Source organism: Notolepis coatsorum (assembly GCF_963971535.1).
Source record: "Notolepis coatsorum genome assembly, chromosome: 5".
NCBI lineage: Eukaryota > Metazoa > Chordata > Actinopteri > Aulopiformes > Paralepididae > Notolepis > Notolepis coatsorum.
In genome coordinates this window covers 163,402,121-163,425,111 of record NC_140169.1, presented here as the reverse complement: position 1 = coordinate 163,425,111, position 22,991 = coordinate 163,402,121, and the positions used below count along the sequence as shown (strand labels likewise).

The 22,991-nt window shown below is 47.1% G+C and overlaps 1 protein-coding gene across 1 annotated transcript in view; it reads right to left on the bottom strand.

Annotated features, from left to right (window-relative positions):
* Positions 1-22,991, bottom strand: part of lrp2a (low density lipoprotein receptor-related protein 2a) — a gene marked incomplete at its 5' end in the record, with an annotated part of 335,411 nt that overhangs the window by 143,965 nt on the left and 168,455 nt on the right. The window contains 10 exon segments of the mRNA XM_084314359.1: positions 50-85; positions 3,482-3,485; positions 3,488-3,699; positions 7,198-7,487; positions 7,840-7,998; positions 9,161-9,326; positions 11,062-11,557; positions 11,990-12,417; positions 17,788-17,976; positions 20,904-21,143. Of these exon segments, the coding sequence (XP_084170485.1) occupies positions 50-85; positions 3,482-3,485; positions 3,488-3,699; positions 7,198-7,487; positions 7,840-7,998; positions 9,161-9,326; positions 11,062-11,557; positions 11,990-12,417; positions 17,788-17,976; positions 20,904-21,143 (2,220 nt within the window).

Sequence of the window (22,991 nt, the reverse complement as noted above, 5' to 3'; positions counted from 1 at the left end):
AAACACACCAGGCAGCACAAGGAAACAGGTGGATAACAGGTGGCTTTACCTGACAAGGCAATAAATGACGCTGCCACTTGAGGCGCTGCATGCGAAATAGAAGCACATTTCATGTTAGTTTGGGGTCATTTTTCCTATCGTTAGTTTGGGTTAATATGAAAAAAGCAACCATACACACCAAAAGAGTTGAAATCAATCTTGGGTCCTGAAAAAGAGATTTGTTACAGAAATAGGAACTTAGTTAGTTAGTATCAGAAAAGGCCACAGAGAAAATGACAGAGGAAGTTTGTCAGCTATACCACCACCAGGATTACCCCCCCCCACCACCACAGACCACACACACTGAGCATGTCCCTTGTGAAGGAAGGAGTCACATTTCAAAAGGGATTAAATGAAGGATGACAAGGAACTAAAAAGAGGAATCGAATACGAATGTGCTTGTTTTGGTTTACCTCAAGCTAATCTTGAGTTGATTCCCTGTTAGAGAGTGGCCTTTTTGTTTGTTCAGGGCCACGGGCTGCGCTGCGTTCACACTGCAAGCCTTGTCACTCTGGCTGCGTTCACACTGCAGGCCGTAGTGCTCAATTCTGATTTGTTGGTCAGATCTGAATTTTTTTGTTTGGCTGTTCACGTTATTTTTATTATAAAAAATATAGGCCAAGATCAGATTCCAGTGTGAACCGGTCATGCTCCTCAACTGAGAAGCATGCGCAAATTAAGATTTGCTTGTACAGAAGTATCACCCAAATAATATGGTAAACACCTCACTGTCCCTCCACTGACCACCCGCCAGGGCAGAGTTGTGATGAATGTCAATCTAGAGTGACGTAAAAGTCACATGAATTCCGACATGACATGTTCAGACTGAGGTCGCATTGTAAAAAATTTGACTAGTTTCTGATTTAATGGATTGGATTTATATAGCGCTCTTCTCTGACTGACTGTTGCTCTGACTCAGAGCGCTTCACAGAGTCCATTATTCGTTCATACACAGTCATACCGGTGGTGGTAAGCTACAATTGCAGCCAGAGCTGCCCTGAGGCAGACTCACGGAAGCGTGGCGAATAATCAACGCCTACGGCCCCTCCGACCACCACCAACATTCATTCACATGCATACACATTCATACGAGGCAAGTAGGTTAAGTGTCTTGCCCAAGGACACAACGGCAATGGGATGGACATGGACCACATATGAAAGTGGCTCAAATCAGAATAGAAAAGATTGGATTCCATGTGATTTGTGCTGTTCACACTGTCGTGAAAGAATCAGATCTGAGTCAAATGGTAAATGGCTGCATAATTTATACATCTCTTTTATCCAAAGCGCTTTACAATTTGTTCCTCACATTCACACGTTCACTCACACATTCACACACAGACGCCCGTGGCGACCATGCGAGGTGCCAACCTGCTCATCAGGAGAGCAGTTAGGGGTTAAGTGTCTTGCTCAAGGACGCTTCGACACGCTGCCGCTGGGAGGAGCGGGAATCGAACCGGGAACCTTCAGATTACCAGATGACTGCACTACCTCCCTCCCACATACATGTCGCCCACATACAGTATGAGCAAAAATAAATCTGATGTGGGCCACTCTGGCATGCAGTGTGAACGCAGCCATAAGGAGCAGGTTTGTGGGTAAACTCAGGAGGACAGACAGGAGGACAGGAGGACAGAGGAGGACAGGAGGACAGAGGAGGACAGCCTACAGAGGAGGACAGGAGGACAGAGGAGGACAGCCTACAGAGGAGGACAGGAGGACAGAGGAGGACAGCCTACAGAGGAGGACAGGAGGACAGAGGAGGACAGGAGGACAGAGGAGGACAGCCTACAGAGGAGGACAGGAGGACAGAGGAGGACAGCCTACAGAGGAGGACAGGAGGACAGAGGAGGACAGGAGGACAGCCTACAGAGGAGGACAGGAGGACAGCCTACAGAGGAGGACAGGAGGACAGAGGAGGACAGCCTACAGAGGAGGACAGGAGGACAGAGGAGGACAGCCTACAGAGGAGGACAGGAGGACAGAGGAGGACAGGAGGACAGCCTACAGAGGAGGACAGGAGGACAGAGGAGGACAGCCTACAGAGGAGGACAGGAGGACAGAGGAGGACAGGAGGACAGAGGAGGACAGGAGGACAGAGGAGGACAGGATGACAGAGGAGGACAGCCTACAGAGGACAGGAGGACAGAGGAGGACAGGAGGACAGAGGAGGACAGGAGGACAGCCTACAGAGGAGGACAGGAGGACAGAGGAGGACAGCCTACAGAGGAGGACAGGAGGACAGAGGAGGACAGGAGGACAGAGGAGGACAGAGGAGGACAGGAGGACAGGAGGACAGAGGAGGACAGGAGGACAGCCTACAGAGGAGGACAGGAGGACAGAGGAGGACAGGAGGACAGCCTACAGAGGAGGACAGGAGGACAGAGGAGGACAGGAGGACAGAGGAGGACAGCCTACAGAGGAGGACAGGAGGACAGAGGAGGACAGGAGGACAGAGGAGGACAGAGGAGGACAGAGGAGGACAGCCTACAGAGGAGGACAGAGGAGGACAGGAGGACAGGAGGACAGAGGAGGACAGCCTACAGAGGAGGACAGAGGAGGACAGGAGGACAGCCTACAGAGGAGGACAGGAGGACAGAGGAGGACAGGAGGACAGCCTACAGAGGAGGACAGGAGGACAGAGGACATGAGGACAGAGGAGGACAGAGGAGGACATCCTACAGAGGAGGACATGCGGACATGATGACAGAGGAGGACAGGAGGAGAGGAGGACAGGAGGACAGAGGAGGACAGGAGGACAGCCTACAGAGGAGGACAGGAGGACAGAGGACAGGAGGACAGAGGAGGACAGGAGGACAGCCTACAGAGGAGGACATGAGGACATGAGGACAGAGGAGGACAGGATGACAGCCTACAGCGGAGGACAGGAGGACAGGAGGACAGAGGACAGAGGAGGACAGCCTACAGAGGAGGACAGGAGGACAGGAGGACAGAGGGCAGAGGAGGACAGCCTACAGAGGAGGACAGGAGGACAGGAGGCCAGGAGGACAGCCTACAGAGGAGGACAGGAGGACAGAGGAGGACAGGAGGACAGAGGAGGACAGAGGAGGACAGGAGGACAGCCTACAGAGGAGGACATGAGGACAGAGGAGGACAGGAGGAGAGGAGGACATGAGGACAGAGGACAGGAGGACAGAGGAGGACAGGAGGACAGAGGAGGACAGGAGGACAGCCTACAGAGGAGGACAGGAGGACAGAGGAGCACAGGAGGACAGCCTACAGAGGAGGACAGGAGGACAGAGGAGGACAGGAGGACAGAGGAGGACAGGAGGACAGCCTACAGAGGAGGACAGGAGGACAGGAGGACAGAGGACAGGAGGAGAGGAGGACAGGAGGACAGCCTACAGAGGAGGACAGGAGGACAGGATGACAGAGGAGGACAGGAGGACAGCCTACAGAGGAGGACAGGAGGACACCGTACAGAAGAGGACACCGTACCACAGACTCTCTCCATCTCGTCACTGCCGTCGCCACAGTCGTCGTCGTTGTCGCACGTCCATTGGCTGCGGATGCACTTGCCGTTCATGCAGGTGAACTGGTCCGCCTGGCAGCGGGTCCCGTTGTCACGGATGCAGTACTTGTCCCCGGCCAGGTACCAGCGGCCCTCAGAGGGACACTGACACTCGGCGCCGTTGGGACCTGCAGGAGATAACGGAGCAGAGCAGGACCAGGTTTTACCACGGCGCGGAGTTGTTGTGTGACAACCACACTCCTGAAGATTATGTTAATAAAATAGACTTGAATAGAATAGAATAGAATAGAATAGAATAGGATAGAATAGATAGGATATAACTAGACTATACTAGAATAGAATATGATAGGATATATTAGATTATACTATACTATAATAGAATAGAATAGAATAGGATAGGATATATTAGACTATACTATACTATACTATACTATAATAGAATAGGATAGGATAGGATATATTAGACTATACTATACTATAATAGGATAGGATATATTAGACTATACTATACTATACTATAATAGAATAGAAAGTATAGAATAGAATAGAATAGAATATGATAGAATAGATAGGATATAACTAGATTATACTAGAATAGAATAGGATAGGATATATTAGACTATACTATACTAGAATAGGATAGGATATATTAGACTATACTATACTATACTAGAATATAATAGAATAGGATATATTAGACTATACTATACTATAATAGAATATAATAGGATAGGATAGGATATATTAGACTATACTATACTATACTATAATATAATATAATCGAATAGGATAGGATAGGATATATTAGACTATACTATACTATGATAGAATAGAATAGGATAGGATATATTAGACTATACTATACTAGAATAGGATAGGATAGGATATATTAGACCTGCCTTTTTGAGCCTCATCAAAAAAGTGCCCTTTAAAAAAAGAAAAAAAAAAGTTTTTATTTTTTTTACCGTTAAGCATATAGACTGCCCTTCCAACTGAAAAATGTCAGGATAGAATCAAAATATTAGGTAAAGAGAGAGAGATGCCCCATATTCCATTGCAGTTTGCACGGCCTCCTCAGCATGCCTCTCCATGGACCTATATATTTTATGCATAGCGTGGGTGGTGATGATGATGATTATAGAAACCGCTGTGGCGCATACAGTTGAATGCTGGTATTACACTCATTGAGGGACACGAAGAAGTCAAGTCCGATGGGATTTGGGAATCTCAAATACAAATCGGGATTGGAATAAAAAATGCATTTATATTAAACAATACAGAATATACAGTACTTCTTGGGGTCTGTAGGGTAAGCACTTATTCCCTCCCCCCTGAACATTTATGGAGATGTATGGGCCTTTTAAGTCAGTGATAAAAGTGTCTTTCAAGGATAAGTGAGCTCCTGCACTGATTATTATAGTTCAATATTCAATATTTGATCACCAAAGCATAAAAAGGGGGCCCCCCGCCCGAAAAGGGCCCTTAAAAATCGTGCTTGCGCACGCTCGGTTAATATATACACACACAAGTGTAGTGCCCTTTTCAGCCTTTGAGCACCTGCCCCTCTAAAGTCCTGTGCACGTCCCTGCTATACTATACTATACTATACTATGATAGGATAGGATAGGATAGGATATATTAGACTATACTATTTAAGCATTACATCACGCGCAGGAGTGGTTTGTGAACAATAAACCATGCCTAGGGGTGGTCGCAAGTGGTGTAAAGCTTTTATACAACTGCCACATTCATCCAACCTTATTTCTATACAATAAACACACATTAATCGAAGATTTATTGAAAAAACCATCCGCCAGAAAAAGTAGTTCCCACAACTACAAAAAAGACAATTTGCCTCCATGTGGAAGCAGATCGGAAGTGCATCCAACCAACTAACACATCCAACTGTGTATTATTGGAATGATTGAGAGAAGTTGCCTCATGTGGAAGCAGCTTGAAGTGCATCCAACCAACTAACACATCCAACTGTGTATTATTGGAATGATTGATTGAAAATGTTATTACCAGATGCAGAATGGGTACAATACAGTACGGCTCAATACACACAATTGTTAAGGGAATGCAGACCTACTTTCCATAGAACTTCATTCTTAGATGCTTCTATAGAAAGTAGGTAAAACAAATTAAAAAGTTGTCTTTGCCCTATAGGAAAAAACGTTTTCTTCGCCCTATTTTTTTATTTATTTTTTTAAACCTACTGTAGAGGGCCTAAACTTAACCAGTTGGAAACCAAGCGTACAGTAATAAAATTAGCAATCAATCAATCAATCAACTCAATAGGCCATGCTCACTTAGAACAGCGCAGCACCCAGCTCTCTCTCAGTCTGACCCGCGTTGCAGACAGGAGTGTGTGTGTGTGTGTGTGTGTGTGTGTGGGGGGGGGGGGGGTGTGTGTGGCGGTGGGTGGAGACTAGAGCTAGCGCTGACAGTCAGAGAGAAGGAAAAAGAAATTGAAAAAAAATGCAAATTAATCAATCAATCAAATCACGATTTTTCTTTTGTTCTAGAATAACTCAAGACCCATCAATTACATCATCCAACATTGTTTAAAGGACTAACACATTCGCAGTGACAGAATCGCTTCATATTTAGTCGTTATGGCGCTATCAACATATCCATTTGTTGTCCGCGATCTTGTTTTCTCCCGGAGTGAGCCGGCGGAGTGATATGTGATTCGGTTGTGGGCGGGTCCTGAGCCCAGGACCGTGGATTGTTGCCAATAAAGACGTGTAAATGGACTGTTTCAGCCAATCAGAATTGAGAAATTTGCATGCCGTTGTATAAACTATAATAGAATAGGATAGGATATACTAACTAGACTATACTAGACTAGAATAGAATATAATCAGATAGACTAGAATAGAAAAGAAAATCATAGACTAGAATAGAATAGGATAGACTAGAATATAAATTAATAGACTAGACTAGGATAGAATAGAATATGATATACTACAATAGAAAATAATAGACTAGACTATAATAGAATAGAAAATAATATACTAGAATAGATTAACTAGACTAGGATAGAATAGAAAAGAATAGACTAGACTAGAATATAATCTGATAGACTAGACTAGACTAGAATATAATCTAATAGAATAGAATGGAATTATTTTCAGGATCAGTTTATGTTGACAACGGCACTGACACAGCTGGAGAACTAACGGCTGCAGAACTGGAGAACTGTTAGGAACGTCTGGCCACTAAGTGTGTCTGAGTCTTAACCACCGAAACCTGCACGGACTACAACATATGACGTACGGTATATCATGCCAGTTAGCGTACCTTGTGTATATATACTGCACCTTGTATAGACTGTTACTCTTACTCATACTATATATTCAAATTCAAATTCTTTATCGCCTATATTTATTGTAACATACAGTAGGCCTATAATATGACCAATATAGGACATAATTACAGACCCTCATCTGCACCTTTGTTTAACATTGTTTCTCATATGTTTATATTTAGATCTAATTTTACTGCCTATGTTTTATGTCTTTCTACTAGCACCCTGTGCCCATACCTGTACCCCCCCCCCCCCCCCCCTCCCCCCGCCGCTATGACGCTCGGATTTCCCACGAGGGGATCGATAAAGGAACATCTTATCGTATCTGGACCACAGAAAAACGTCCCCGTACCTGCGGTGCATATGTGGCTGCAGCCCCCGTTGAAGCGCTCGCAGGGGTTGTCGCAGCGCTGCTGCTTGCTGCGCGCCAGCACGTGCACGTCCATGGGCCGCGAGGGCAGGTTCTGCACCATCACCCTCTGGCCCGAGCCGTCGTGCTTGTTGGCCCGGTAGATGCTGCGCGTGTTCCAGTCGGTCCAGTAGATGTGCTGGCCGAACATGGTCATGGCGAAGGGGTAGATGGCCGTGCCCACGATGGTCTCCCGGTTGGCCCCCGTGACGGAGGAGCGCTCGATCTTCTGCCTGACGGACGACAGAGCGCAAGGGAGGGGGGGGCGTTAGCGTTCTGTGTGAGTGTAATTTCACAAGTTCTCCCCCATGAAGTCATGCTTATGCTTGCTACAAGACTCTTGCTACAAAAACACTGCAGCCATTCATTATACTCGGAAAATCATGTGCAGGCTTGATAAGATTGCAACATCCAAGGTCAGCATGTTCCTGGGTGCTTTACAATTTGTTCCTCACATTTTACCCACTCGCTCACACATTCACACACGGACGGCGGAGGCGACCAATGCACGGTGCCGACCTGCTCATCTGGAGCAGTTAGGGGGTTAAGTGTCTTAAGTTAAGAGTGGTCTGATCATTATCTTACAAGCTGGCGTCGGCCCAGTAGAGCCTCTGCTCCACGTAGTCCAGAGTGAGTCCGTTGGGCCAGACCAGACTGCTGTTCACAATCTCCGTGCGGAAGTTCCCTCCTAAAGTCGCTCGCTCGATCTTGGCATTAGTGCCCCAGTCGGTCCAGTACATGTACCTGGGAAGCAGAGGGTTATCTTTTATTTTATTTGATTTATCCTTCATGATAACGAGGGTAATCACGTTGAGATCTCTTTTTCAAGTGGGCCCTGGTCACAAGGAGACATACAGATACTTTTCACATACACAACAGAAAAAACAAAACTAGGGCGGCCGGGTAGTGCAGCGGACTAAGCGTCTGTCTACCACCACAGAGACAGTGGGATTGAATCCAGCTGTGGTGCTTCCGGGTTGGCCTACCGTCCATACTAACACAATTGGGTGGGAAACCCGGCGAGGGTGGGTCCTGATCCTTGTAAACAGCGACTCCTACAGTTCGGTCGGGGCGCCTGCACAGCGAGGGAAAGACCTGGGGGAGGTAGTGTGACCCTTCCACACGTTACACTCTCCCAGTGAGAGTCCGCGCTGCCAAGTGAAAAGAAGCGGTGGGCTGGCTACACATGTGTCGGAGGAAGCATGTGATAGTCTCCGCCCTCCCGGACCGACGGTAGGGTGTAGAGTGCGCAACGACCAGGAAGGGGATTGGGAATTGGCATAACAACTAACATTGGGATGGGAGAAAAACGGACAAAAGAAGGAGGAAAAAAATAATAAAAAAAAAAAAAAAAAAAAAAACTAAAAAACTAAACAAAAGATAGTATGAGCACACAAATACTAAAAGGTAGAGAAAATGTCTTCATGTATTTCAATGAAAAAGACACATGAGCACTCCATGGCAAGCATGTGTCCAGTTTCTTTCCTTAAAATGATCAACTCCAGTGAGGGAACCTATATCTTCAAGGGGAGGAGGTTCCGGGAAAACGGAGCAACATAGCTGAATTATTTCAAAATGCTATTTATTTATAATATATTCATTTTATTGGCTATTTAACACTAACATGTCTGGATTTTTTTTGTTAATCAAAGTGCACATACAGTAAAGTCCTGTATATTGTGTGTTGTATATGGTGTCTTATATTTTTACTTCTGTTGTTTATATTGTCTGTCTGTATCTTTTTATATACACTGTGGGACTGGGGGAACGTACTTTCAACTTTCTGTATGTCTCGCACAAATAGAACATTTACAATAAAGTTGACTTTGACTTTGACTTAAGACATCTATAGTGAAGGAAAATATAAATTCAAAATGTTTTAATTTAAATTAAATTGTAATCTTACCCCCGGCATGGATCCAGCATGATGGCTCTTGGTCTGGTCACGCGGGCGATGATGGTCCTCTGGGAGCCGTCCACAGCCATGGAGCTGATGCTCTGGTTCACGTAATCGCTGTAGTAAACCCTTTTGTTGATCCAGTCATACGCTACGCCATCAGGAGCTCCTAGATCTGCTCAAAACACATACAGTACACCCAGGGCCGTAGCCAGGGTTTAGGGAGGTCCATTTTTTTTTTGGCCCAGACCGGCCCACTATAATCGGTCGGACACCACCCAGCCAGGGTTTAGAAATTAGGGAGGTCCATTTCTGGCTTGACTAGACATTAAGGAGAGAGAGAGATGATTACAATGAACTGGTACATTCAGGTCCAGAATTGTTGGAATTCCCTGACAAATATGTGAAAAAGCTGTACAATTTAAACAATACCATACTGGTAATGAGCAAATAGTTGTTTATTCAATTAATGCATGGAGCTGTTCCATTTTATACTAACTTCATTCATTCATTCATTCATTTGGTACTAACTACTCAGTTCATACAGATTTCAAGTATCCAAATATCAATGATGAATATTGCATAAGGTTTACACAGTTATCACCTGTTTGTTTTATATTCATGCTCAGAGAGGAGTAAGTTAGATCTTTGTATGCGAGTTATATGGCAATTAAATCAATGGTGTGCTTGTTTGTTACAGCCGGCCACTAGGGGGCAGCGGCTCATTAGAAGTGCTGATCAGCTTAGATGTGACGGTCACTGACAGTAACCTGGGCTTATTTTAGCCAACGCGATGCTCACCAAATAACGTTATAATTAATATTATTATCGACATCACCATGGCAGAGAGAGATGGCACACACAAACTACCTCAGGTTCCTCCAGCTCACCGTCCCTCCTCTGCCCTTCTGCCTGGCTGGCTACCTGAGGCTGTGTTGAACTTGTTGCTGCACCGGCTGCACTAGTATTATTGTGGATGACGACGTTGAAGCAGCAAACATGTCTGTTATTTTATTATATTTGTCAGCATCCACGACCACCTCTAGTTTTCAGATTTTTTCCGCCGGCAATTTCTCCATGTTCTGTTTCTCCATTTTTCCTGTTTCCGCATCTGTTCTTCTAACACGAGAAACAGGTGAGAGAGGGGGGGGGCTTATTAAGAGATGTGATTGGGCCGCAGCACGCATAATGGGCCGCTGTTCCCAGCCTATTGGGGGGGGGGGGGGCTTATTAAGAGATGTGATTGGGCCGCAGCACGCATAATGGGCCGCTGTTCCCAGCCTAGTGGGGGAGGGGCTTAGTAAGAGATGTGATTATTGGGCCGGCCCCGGTCGTTGACCAAACGGCCCACTAGCAAATAGTTACCGAGGTCCGGACCTCGGTGACCTCATAGCTGGCTACGGCCATGAGTACACCACGCTAACATAACGTACAGTCATAAGCTACTCCATCAGGAGCCCCTAGATGCTAGATCTGTACAAAACACGTACACCACGCTAACATAACGTGACTGTCCGATGAAAAACACTCATCTCCATAAAAGTTAACTTTTCAGGAAACTGTGTTTTCAATGTGTTTCATAGGGTCATGAAACTGGCTCACATGATACAGAATGTATACTGTACATACATTCCCAGTAAGAAATAATTGCAGATATGTGGTTTATAACACTTTCCTTTCTACCGCCTCAACCGTGCCTACCCTGGGCTGCTGCCAACCTCTAATCATGTGGGGATCTTTAAGACATCCAGCCTTCTACTTTCATCTTTTTTTTTTAATACTAATAAAAATATCGATAATTATCTATATCGAACGATATGAAAAATGTTATCGTGATATATCGTGATAACATTTTTGTCGCCCATATCGCCCAGCCCTATAGCTACAAGCGTCAACCCGGGTGTGCTCACCTGACGCCACGGCGACGGGAGGCGAGCTGGGCGACGACAGGCTGATGTAGCTGATCTTGCTGACCCCCACCCCGGAGCTCTGCGTGAAGTAGACCCTGCCGTCGGCCACGTCGAAGTCCAGCGCCACGGAGGTGCGCGGCACATTGACGACGGGGAAGGGCAGCGCGTGGTCGTCGGGGTCCAGCCGCAGGCTCCTCACTGTGCTCTCCGTGGTGTAGACCAGGTAGTCGTCCCGCGACACCACGCAGCTCTGGCCGTCCGCCGCCAGGTTGCCGAAGGCGCAGCCGCACGTCGGCGTGGTGCCGCCGTCGCGCAGCGCGAAGCAGAAGTGGGCGCAGCCGCCGTTGGCCTCCAGGCAGGGGTTGTGGTCGAGCTCCTGGGCCGAGGTGGGCTGCGTGCGCCGGTCGTAGACGGTGACGTCCCTCAGCATGTTGACGTTGTCCCTGATGACGGCGGGCGGCTCGGCGCTGCCCGGCTCCTTGCTGGCCCGGAACACCTTCAATCAAATCAAATCAAATGTATCTGTAAGGCCCGACGACAACACACGTTAATGTCCCCACCATGGGCCGGACACGTCTTCTTTAATTAAACAAGTCAAGAAGAAACATCACAATAATAAAACAACAAACACCATGAATGCAAAATAAATGCAACATTCCCAGACATACCCCACGTGAAGGTAAGGAAAAACTCACTAAGACCTACTGTAGCAATAGGAAAAAATGCACCACAGGCAATGTGGAGGAGAGAAACCTTAGAAGGGCCGTTCAAGGGGGGATCTCCCTTCTTAGATGTCGGTGATAGTAGTGTTGCAATAAAACAGGCGAGACAGTTGGTAAACATGCACTCATATGAGTAATGAAACACAGATAAGTGCATGCGATAGCAACTGAAAGATTTTGAAAGATTAATAAATTAATTAATAAACCTTCTTCAGGTTCCGGTCCACCCAGATGATGCTGTTCTCGAACACCGTGATGCCGTAGGGAGTCGGGTAGCGGCTGCCGTAGCGCACCACCTCCGCCTTGCCGACCTCGGGGTGCACCCGGGCGATCATGTCCAGCGAGTCGTCCACCCAGTAGACGTAGCCGGTCTGCCGGTCCAGGGCGAGGCCACGGGGGGTCACGATGCCGGACGACACCAGGACGGTGCGGTTGCTGCCGTCCAGGAGGGCGCGCTCGATCTTGGGGTTCTGGCCGTAGTCGGCCCAGAAGAGGTAGCGGTTCCGGGGGTCCACGGCGATGTGCCGCGGCATGTCCGTCTGGGTCTTCAGCAGCACGCGGCGGAAGCTGGTGTTCAGCCGGAGGACCTCCACGTACGTCTCCGTCAGGAAGGCGTTGGTGAAGTACAGGTTCCCTGAAGGTCACAACAGACGGGCACGTTGGTTTGGTCCTCGACTATAACGACGGGGCCAAGTCAAAGGACTTTTTCAGCAAATATATTTGTAACTGAGGGTTTACAAAACCCTGACTGTATTAAAGATTGTGATAGATTAAACCACTGCTAGTTATGTACTTTAATTACTGGCCAGACAGTACATCAAATATAGATGGTGAACACCCACAAGAACACGGCATTGACACAGAAATAGTATTTGAGGGTAATTTATTATTATTAGGCAACGTTAGGTTACAGAATGAGAATTAGGGTCGCGCTTGTATGGCGAAGAATATACGTAAAGTCCGTCAAGAGCATAAGTCACTAAGAATAGCAGGAATCCTACGATGGGTCTAAGTTGACGCCACCTGTTGTATAGTAGCAATTATATAGGGCAACACTGGTACCGACTGGAGACAATGGGTTCCCTCCGGGGTGTAAGGCCTGGAGGGTAGAGGAATGTTCGGGTACTCCGTCTGATTCAATGAGGAATAAAGAGACTCCAGGTACAGGAGTCGGTCCTTGTAAACTCCCTTGATCAGCAGCCAAAGTAATAATTGTAATCCAAATGTCCGACAGCATTGATGACAGCTAGCCAGCCCCGTCCACGAGGCAGGCCCGAGTTGTAATCCTCACGAGGTTGAATCCCAAACGATAGTGGAAATCAACAATGCTCTTCTCCGGTGGTCACGTCCCAAATCAATATAATCCAACCAGGAATGGTTCTGCAATCGCCGACGCCGATTCTCCTGTGTACATGTCCAACGGTTCTCCGCCTAGGACTCCTCGGGTGTGGGCGACGTATTTAGGCCACACAGCCTGGTTAAGTACACTAGCTAAAGACACGACGAACCGCTGGGTAATGCTACACACGAAAGAACTGTGGCCGCGCGATATACAATAAATGATCGACTATTTACTTCACATTAGATTAAGTCGAACTCAACGTTACTTCCTTAAACTCTGACACTTTTACCATTCTATTCGCACGCGGTTCTCAATGCTCTGTTTAGACGCAAGGTTGCTCACTTCACTGTTTTACCGAACTTGATGAACAGCTACTTAGACGAACTGAATGAACTACTGCTGGGCACACCTGCGCCAGCATATATACTTAAGTGAATATCTAGTCCCAACCTCAGTCCTTGTCTGGGATCACTACGCTGACTCCGGGCTTGTTCTGACATGCCTGCAGTTGTCTTTGAACTTGCCGTTGGGGGCTTGCACGCTGGCGCCTTCCTCTTCCAGTATTCGCTCCACATTAGAATTTGCATACAGTTCATATCTCCCCTTCTCCTTTTGGGACCCCAGCATCCCTACTAGGGATTGTACCTTGATAGAGAGGTCATCCAGTGCTCATTGTCTTTGGCTGGGGGGAGGCGGTCGATATCCCGTATTTCTTGGATCACGTAATCCCATATGCGTCCATAGCGCTGGTCGAGGGCCACTAGAGCCGCGGAGTATGGGGTGCTTGAGTTGGAATATGCCAGCGCTATGTTATGCGCTCTGGGCACCTTGAGATGCTTGAGGAGGATGGCATATTTGTACGACTCGTCGGGGACATCGGACATCATAGTCTCCAAGCACATGCGTAATTCCGTGTACTGTGCTCTGTCCTCGCGCGTAAAGTCTGGGAACGTCGGTGTGCCAAGGTACGATGCCATGGATGGCTGGTACATTGGTGAGCGTAGGGGAAGAGGCCTCCTGGGCGAGTCTCCCCGTACGTGTGGTCGTGGGTTAGTACTTGGTGGGTACCAGAGGCCGGGTCCCCAGGTGCTGTTCCTCGGTGCTGACTGTACGTCAAACTCACCCGTGAGTTGGGTCGGGGGTTTGTAGTGCAGTGACTCGGGGCTGAAGTCGGGGCTGTACTGGGCCTCCTGGTCCAGAGTACGTTCTTGCTGGTGGGCTTGACATTCCTCCTCTTCCTCTTCCTCTTCTAGGTCCTGGAGTCTTCTAGTCAGTCTCTCGGCGACGTAGGCCGGTTCTTCACGTTGGCTGGGTCTCGTATGGACCGGTCGGGGAGGGGGCTCGGAGACGTAGACAGGTTCCTCCTGTTGGCCGGGTCCCGGGTCGCTTTGTCGGGTAGGGGAAGGTGCCCTAGACCCTTGTCGTGATGATCTCCGGGAGCTCCGTGCGGAGAGAGGGGGTGTCGCCCTGGCGATCAATTGTTCTATCATCTGCGCCTGCAGCCGGTCGCGCTCTGCTTCGCACTGGGCATTGGCGTGTTCTCGTTCGATGTTCTCTTCCGTCTGAAGGCGCCTCTCCTCCAGTCTTATGCGGTCGTCCTCACTCCTTTGTTGCGCCTGGAGGCGCTCTCGTTCAGTTGCAGAGTGTTCGCGCTCACTAAGGGCTTGCGCTTGGAGTTGCGTGTGAAGGCGCTCTCGTTCCACTGCAGAGTGTTCACGCTCGCTTATTTGTTGCGCCTGGAGGCGCTCTCGTTGTTCGCGCTCGCTCATCTGTTGAGCCTGGAGGCGCTCTCGTTCCATGGCAGAGTGTTCGCGCTCACTTAATTGTTGCGCCCGGAGGCGCTCTCGTTCCACGGCAGAGTGTTCGCGCTCACTAAGGGCTTGCGCTTGGAGTTGCGTGTGGAGGCGCTCTCTTTCCGTGGCAGAGTGTTCGCGCTCACTAAGCGTCTTTGCTTGAAGCCAGTCGCGTTCACCCTGAAGTCGGTCTATTTCGGTGGAGGCTGTCAGTGTGGCGATCAAGGCTTGCGCCAGTCTCTGGTCCGCCTCGCTGGGGGATGACACTGACGGAGGTGATCGGGTGCTGACAGGGCTTGTAGGAGATCTGTTCTCCTGGCGCGCTCCGAGGTCTATCTCCTGGGCGCGGTTCTCTTCTCTTGGTTGTGTGTCAGGTTCTATCCCTGGAGCGCTTTCTTTATCCTGGAGCGCTCCGGGGTCTATCCCGGTGACGCTGTCTGGAGGTATAGTCATGTCATGTCCCACCTGGTCCCCCCCGTGAGCTGAGTCAGTTTCGTTTGAACCCACTGGGGTCTCTACTGGCAGGGTCGCCAAGTCGATAGGATTGGACATGCTTAGACTATCCGCTTTATCCGTATTTAACGTCTGTTTAGATAAGCTAGGGGGTAGAACGAAAGCGAATTCCTCCAGATATGGAGGTAGCTGACGTTTGCGCTGCGGGCGTTCTAGCTTAGGGGAGCCGCTTGGGGAGTGTTCACCGCTGGCCATGTTAATATTAATATTATATTAAATATTACACTGATACCCTCGGGCTCGAAGGACCAATTGTAACTGAGGGGTTACAAAACCCTGACTGTATTAAAGATTGTGATAGATTAAACCACTGCTAGTTATGTACTTTAATTACTGGCCAGACAGTACATCAAATATAGATGGTGAACACCCACAAGAACACGGCATTGACACAGAAATAGTATTTGAGGGTAATTTATTATTATTAGGCAACGTTAGGTTACAGAATGAGAATTAGGGTTGCGCTTGTATGGCGAATAATATACGTAAAGTCCGTCAAGAGCATAAGTCACTAAGAATAGCAGGAATCCTACGATGGGTCTAAGTTGACGCCACCTGTTGTATAGTAGCAATTATATAGGGCAACACTGGTACCGACTGGAGACAATGGGTTCCCTCCGGGGTGTAAGGCCTGGAGGGTAGAGGAATGTTCGGGTACTCCGTCTGATTCAATGAGGAATAAAGAGACTCCAGGTACAGGAGTCGGTCCTTGTAAACTCCCTTGATCAGCAGCCAAAGCAATAATTGTAATCCAAATGTCCGACAGCATTGATGACAGCTAGCCAGCCCCGTCCACGAGGCAGGCCCGAGTTGTAATCCTCACGAGGTTGAATCCCAAACGATAGTGGAAATCAACGATGCTCTTCTCCGGTGGTCACGTCCCAAATCAATATAATCCAACCAGGAATGGTTCTGCAATCGCCGACGTCGATTCTCCTGTGTACATGTCCAACGGTTCTCCGCCTAGGACTCCTCGGGTGTGGGCGACGTATTTAGGCCACACAGCCTGGTTAAGTACACTAGCTAAAGACACGACGAACCGCTGGGTAATGCTACACACGAAAGAACTGTGGCCGCACGATATACAATAAATGATCGACTATTTACTTCACATTAGATTAAGTCGAACTCAACGTTACTTCATTAAACTCTGACACTTTTACCATTCTATTCGCACGCAGTTCTCAATGCTCTGTTTAGACGCAAGGTTGCTCACTTCACTGTTTTACCGAACTTGATGAACAGCTACTTAGACGAACTGAATGAACTACTGCTGGGCACACCTGCGCCAGCATATATACTTAAGTGAATATCTAGTCCCAACCTCAGTCCTTGTCTGGGATCACTACGCTGACTCCGGGCATGTTCTGACATGCCTGCAGTTGTCTTTGAACTTGCCGTTGGGGGCTTGCGCGCTGGCGCCTGGGGGCGCTGTCCAATAGGAGAGCGAATATTACTCTGGTCTGAACGCAGGTAAAGGGATATTCCGTGTATATATATAAATAATATACAAAGTATATCAAACGATAAATATATATTCTCAGTTTAATCTGGCCCTTCACAACAATATTAGTTGATTTAAAGGGGAACTATCTTATAAATGGCCTTTTTGAGTGTTTAGCATTGTTTCCTAGCTATGTGAACTTATATTAATATGATCTATGTCTCAAAATTCTCATATTGGTGCATTCTTCCAATTCTCCTCTCACAATATTCACCCTCACTGAACTGAGTCGTTTGAAAATGTGCCTATATGTGATGTCATATAGTCACTGCTGCATGTTAATGTTCAGGCGAAGACGACGCTGCGCAGTGGTTTAGGAGCCCAGGCTCAAAACAGCTCGAAATCTTGAGGTAGAAAAATGCTGTTTTTGAGGACTTGATTAGAAATACAAAACAATGAATAAAAAATATATATATATATTACAGAGGTGTTCCATAGACTCACAGGAATTGTGTAAAAGTGCCCAAATAGTGAAAGAAATAGTAAAATAGTTCCCCTTTAATTGACAAATCTGTGAAATTGTGTTTCCCTCATGCAGGCAAAATTAGGCAAAATCTATGTGGTCATGGACAGCCCAGAAGAAAAAGTTTATTTATTTTGATCACCCTGCACAGTGATTGATTGATTGAAAATGTTATTAACAGATTGCAGAATGGGTACAATACAGTACAGCTCAATACACACAATTGTTAAGGGGATGAAGACCAGAGAAAGACTTTCGTCTTGTTTACATCAGGGTCCCCCATTTTCTATTCAGAATGAATTGTAAGTAAGTAAGGGTGCAATTAGCACTGTGCAATCCATTCTTTGTGGATCCCGCCCAAAGTGAGGTGTCTCACTGACACGGTATACCTGCGGCCCAGTCCACGGCGATGCCTCGTATCCCGTTGCGTCCGATCCCAGACGTGACCACGCTGCGGAGCCCCGAGCCGTCCGGCTTGATGCGCCGGATCCCGTTCTGAGACGCCACCGTGCTGCTGAAGTCACACCAGTAGATGAAGCCGGACGGCATGTGGACGTCCAGGTGGAGCGCATTACGGCCTGCGGGGACCAGAGACCAGTCAGTACATATAATTATTATGTTGTTTACACAGTTTTTCCTCATATTTTATATATTCAGAGTTAATTATATTGTTTACACTGTTTATTTTTCCTCATATTTTTATATTCAGAGTTAATTATATTGTTTACACTGTTTATTTTCCCTCATATTTTTATATTCAGGGTTAATTATATTGTTTCACACTTTATATTCTCATATTTCTATATTTAGAGTTATTTATATTGTTTACACTGTTTCTTTTCCTCATATTTTCATATTCTGAGTTAATTATATTGTTTACACTGTTTATTCTTCCTCATATTTCTATATTCAGGGTTAATTATATTGATTACACTGTTTATTTTGCCTCATATTTTTATATTCAGGGTTAATTATATTGTTTCACACTTTATATTCTCATATTTCTATATTTAGAGTTATTTATATTGTTTACACTGTTTATTTTTCTTCATATTTTCATATTCAGAGTTAATTATATTGTTTACACTGTTTATTCTTCCTCATATTTCTATATTCAGGGTTAATTATATTGATTACACTGTTTATTTGTCCCCATATTTTTATATTCAGGGTTAATTATATTGTTTCACACTTTATATTATCATATTTCTATATTTAGAGTTATTTATATTGTTTACACCGTTTCTTTTCATCATATTTTCATATTCTGAGTTAATTATATTGTTTACACCGTTTACTTTTCCTCATATTTCTATATTCAGAGTTAATTATATTGTTTACACTGTTTATTATTCTCATATTTTTATATTCAGGGTTAATTATATAGTTTACACTGTTTATTTTTCTCATATTTTTATATGCAGGGTTAATTATATTATTTACACTGTTTATTTCTTTCTCATATTTTTATATTCAGAGTTAATTATATTGTTTACACTGTTTATTTTTCTCATATTTTTATATTCAGGGTTAATTATATTGTTTACACTGTTTATTTTTATCATATCTTTATATTCAGGGTTAGTTATATTGTTTACACTGTTTATTTGTCTTGTATTTCTTATATTCTGAGTTAATTATATTGTTTACCCTGTTTATTTCTCTCATATTTTTATATTCAGAGTTAATTATATTGTTTACACCGTTTATTCTTCCCATATCTTTATATTCAGAATTGTATTGCCTATATTTATTTCTTTATACTATACCCTGCCCATACCTGTACCTCCCCTCCCCCCTCCCCCATGCTGCTATGACACCTGCATTTCCCCAAGGGGATCAATAAAGGAACGAGCGAGTGAGTGAGTGAGTGAGCGAGTGAGCGAGTGAGTGAGTGAGTGAGTGAGTGAGTGAGTGAGTGAGTGAGTGAGTGAGTGAGTGAGTGAGTGAGTGAGTGAGTGAGTGAGTGAGGGAGTGAGCGAGTGAGTGAGTGAGTGAGCGAGGAGTGAGCGAGTGAGCGAGTGAGTGAGTTGAGCGAGCAAGCGATTGAGTGAGTGAGTGAGTGAGTGAGTGAGCGAGTGAGTGAGTGAGTGAGCGAGTGAGTGAGTTGAGCGAGCAAGCGATTGAGTGAGTGAGTGAGTGAGTGAGCGAGTGAGTGAGTGAGTGAGTGAGTGAGCGAGCGAGTGAGTGAGTGAGTGAGTGTGTGAGTGAGCGAGCGAGTGAGTGAGTGAGTGAGTGAGTGAGTGAGTGAGTGAGTGAGTGAGCGAGCGAGTGAGTGAGTGAGTGAGTGAGTGAGTGAGTGAGTGAGTGAGTGAGTGAGTGAGTGAGTGAGTGAGTGAGTGAGTCAGTGAGTGAGCGAGTGAGCGAGTGAGTGAGCGAGTGAGTGAGTGAGTGAGCAATTGAGCGAGCAAGTGAGTGATTGAGCGAGCGAGCGAGTGAGTGAGCGAGTGAGTGAGTGAGTGAGTGAGTGAGTGAGTGAGTGAGTGAGGGAGTGAGCGAGTGAGTGAGTGAGTGAGCGAGGAGTGAGCGAGTGAGTGAGTTGAGCGAGCAAGCGATTGAGTGAGTGAGTGAGTGAGTGAGTGAGCGAGTGAGCGAGCGAGTGAGTGAGTGAGTGAGTGAGTGAGTGTGTGAGTGAGCGAGTGAGTGAGTGAGTGAGTGAGTGAGCGAGCGAGTGAGTGAGTGAGTGAGTGAGTGAGTGAGTGAGTGAGTGAGTGAGTGAGTGAGCGAGTGAGCGAGTGAGTGAGTGAGTGAGCAATTGAGCGAGCGAGTGAGTGATTGAGCGAGCGAGCGAGCGAGTGAGTGAGTGAGTGAGCGAGCAAGTGAGTGAGCGAGTGAGTGAGTGAGTGAGTGAGCGAGCGAGTGAGCGAGTGAGTGAGTGAGTGAGTGAGTGAGTGAGTGAGTGAGTGAGTGAGTGAGTGAGTGAGTGAGTGAGTGAGTGAGTGAGTGAGCGAGCGAGTGAGCCAGGGAGTTAGTGTGTGAGCGAGCGAGTGAGTGAGCGAGCGAGTGAGTGAGTGAGTGAGCGAGTGAGTGAGTGAGCGAGCGAGCGAGCGAGTGAGTGAGTGAGTGAGTGAGCGAGCGAGTGAGCGAGTGAGTGAGTGAGCGAGTGAGTGAGTGAGTGAGTGAGCAATTGAGCGAGCAAGTGAGTGAGTGAGTGAGTGAGTGAGTGAGCGAGTGAGCGAGCGTGAGTGAGCGAGTGAGTGAGTGAGTGAGTGAGCAAGTGAGTGAGCGAGTGAATGAGTGAGTGAGTGAACGAGTGAGTGAGTGAGTGAGTGAGTGAGTGAGTGAGCGAGTGAGCGAGTGAGTGAACGAGTGAGTGAGCGAGTGAGTGAACGAGTGAGTGAGCGAGTGAGTGAGCGAGTGAGCGAGTGAGTGAGTGAGCGAGTGAGTGAGCGAGTGAGTGAATGAGTGAGTGAGCGAGTGAGTGAGCGAGTGAGCGAGCATCACTGTGGGTCCACGAGGTGCCGTGCCTCTAAAGTCCATCACCCAGACCCTGAAGTAAACACACCTCTGCCAGCCACGGGCACCATGGCCTCCGAGTGGTCCTCTCCTTCCAAGCTAAAGCCCTTGATGGCGGACAGGGTGGAGATGACCACGTAGGAGGTGTAGGGGGCGCAGGTCCTGTTGTCCGCGTTGAGCTTGAAGCCCGTGGTGCAGGCGCAGGTGAACACGCCCCCGGGCCGTGGCAGACACAGGTGCTCGCAGGCGGCCATGTTGTTACTGCAGCTGCTGGACGAGCCTGCTGACGCTGGGGGCGCAGGAGACAAGGGGGTCAGCATCATCATCATCATTTATTTATTTATTTATTTATTCGTACATGGAATTACCACAGTCCAACAGTACTTATAATCCACCAAATTCCATGGCCGAAAGGAACAGGAAGAAGAAAAATTCTTATATATACCTGCCCCTACACACATACATGATACAGCACACCGATAGACTTATTGCATAAAACCAAACAGAATGTACATTTATCAAAAATGGAAACATCAACACAACTAAATTAATTCAACATAAATAAAACCTTTTTGTGTATCTATCAGTCAAACTACATATTTAGGTTCATTCATTTATACACACACGCGCGCGCGCGCACACACGCACGCACGCACGCACACACACACACACACGTATCTATACATTTATATAATGTATTATTCTATATACTATATAATTTTATTATTTGTATTTTATTATAATATAACTTAATCATACTATTTATACTACACCATATTGGTATACAGTATTATACAATATTTTAATATATTATTATTCTATGTTACAGGTCACAAGAGACATGGGGGTAACAGGAGACACAGGAGACACAGGAGACACAGGAGACACAGAGAGACACAGGAGACACAGGAGACACAGGAGACACAGGAGACACAGAGAGACACAGGAGACACAGGAGACACAGGAGACAGGGGAGAGACAGGAGACACAGGAGACAGGGGAGAGACAGGAGACACAGGAGACAGGGGAGAGACAGGAGACAGGAGCCTCAACGACTACCGCCCTGTAGCCCTCACCTCCATAGCCATGAAGTGCTTTGAGAAGCTAGTGAAGGGCTACATCTGTTCCTCCCTCCCCTTCAACCTGGACCCCCTGCAATTTGCATATCGCCCCAACAGGTCCACGGAGGACGCCATAGCCCATGTGCTGCACACAGCAGCATCACACCTGGACAAGAGGCAGGGGAACTATGTGAGAATGCTGTTCATCGACTACAGCTCAGCATTCAATACCATAGTCCCCTCCAAACTCATAGCCAAGCTCAGGGACCTGGGCTTGAACTATGACCTCTGCCAGTGGGTCTTGGACTTCCTGACGGGCAGACCCCAGGTGGTAAGAGCAGGCAACTGCACCTCCTCATCCATCACGCTCAACATAGGGGCCCCCCAGGGCTGTGTTCTGAGCCCCCTCCTCTACTCCCTGTACACACATGACTGCGTAGCACAGCGGAACAACAACACAATCATCAAATTTGCTGATGACACAGTAGTGGTGGGCCTGATCTCTGCCAACGACGAGAGGGCCTACCTGGAAGAGGTAGAGAATCTGTCACAGTGGTGTCAGGAGAACTGCCTCTCCCTGAACGTCAGCAAAACAAAAGAGATGATTGTGGACTTCAGGAGGTCGGGGGTCAAGGACTACAGCCCCCTCAGCATCGACGGGGCACCGGTTGAGAGAGTGAACAGTTTCAAGTACCTCGGAGCCCACATATCCGAGGATTTGACATGGACCACACACATTGACAGTGTTGTGAAGAAGGCACGACAACGCCTCTACTTCCTCAGGCGCCTAAGGAAGTTCCAAGTCAGTCAGAAGATCCTTAGGAACTTCTACTCATGTACAATAGAGAGCATCCTGACTGGCAACATCACCTCCTGGTTTGGGAATAGCACTGCACAAGACCGTAGCAGACTACAAAGAGTGATGCGTTCAGCCGAACGCACAATTGGAGGGGGGCTTCCCACCCTCCAGAACATTTACAACAAGCGGTGCAGGGGGAAGGCTAAGAGAATTATTAAGGACTCGAGCCACCCGAAGAACTGCCTCTTTGAACTGCTGCGGTCAGGCAAGCGATACC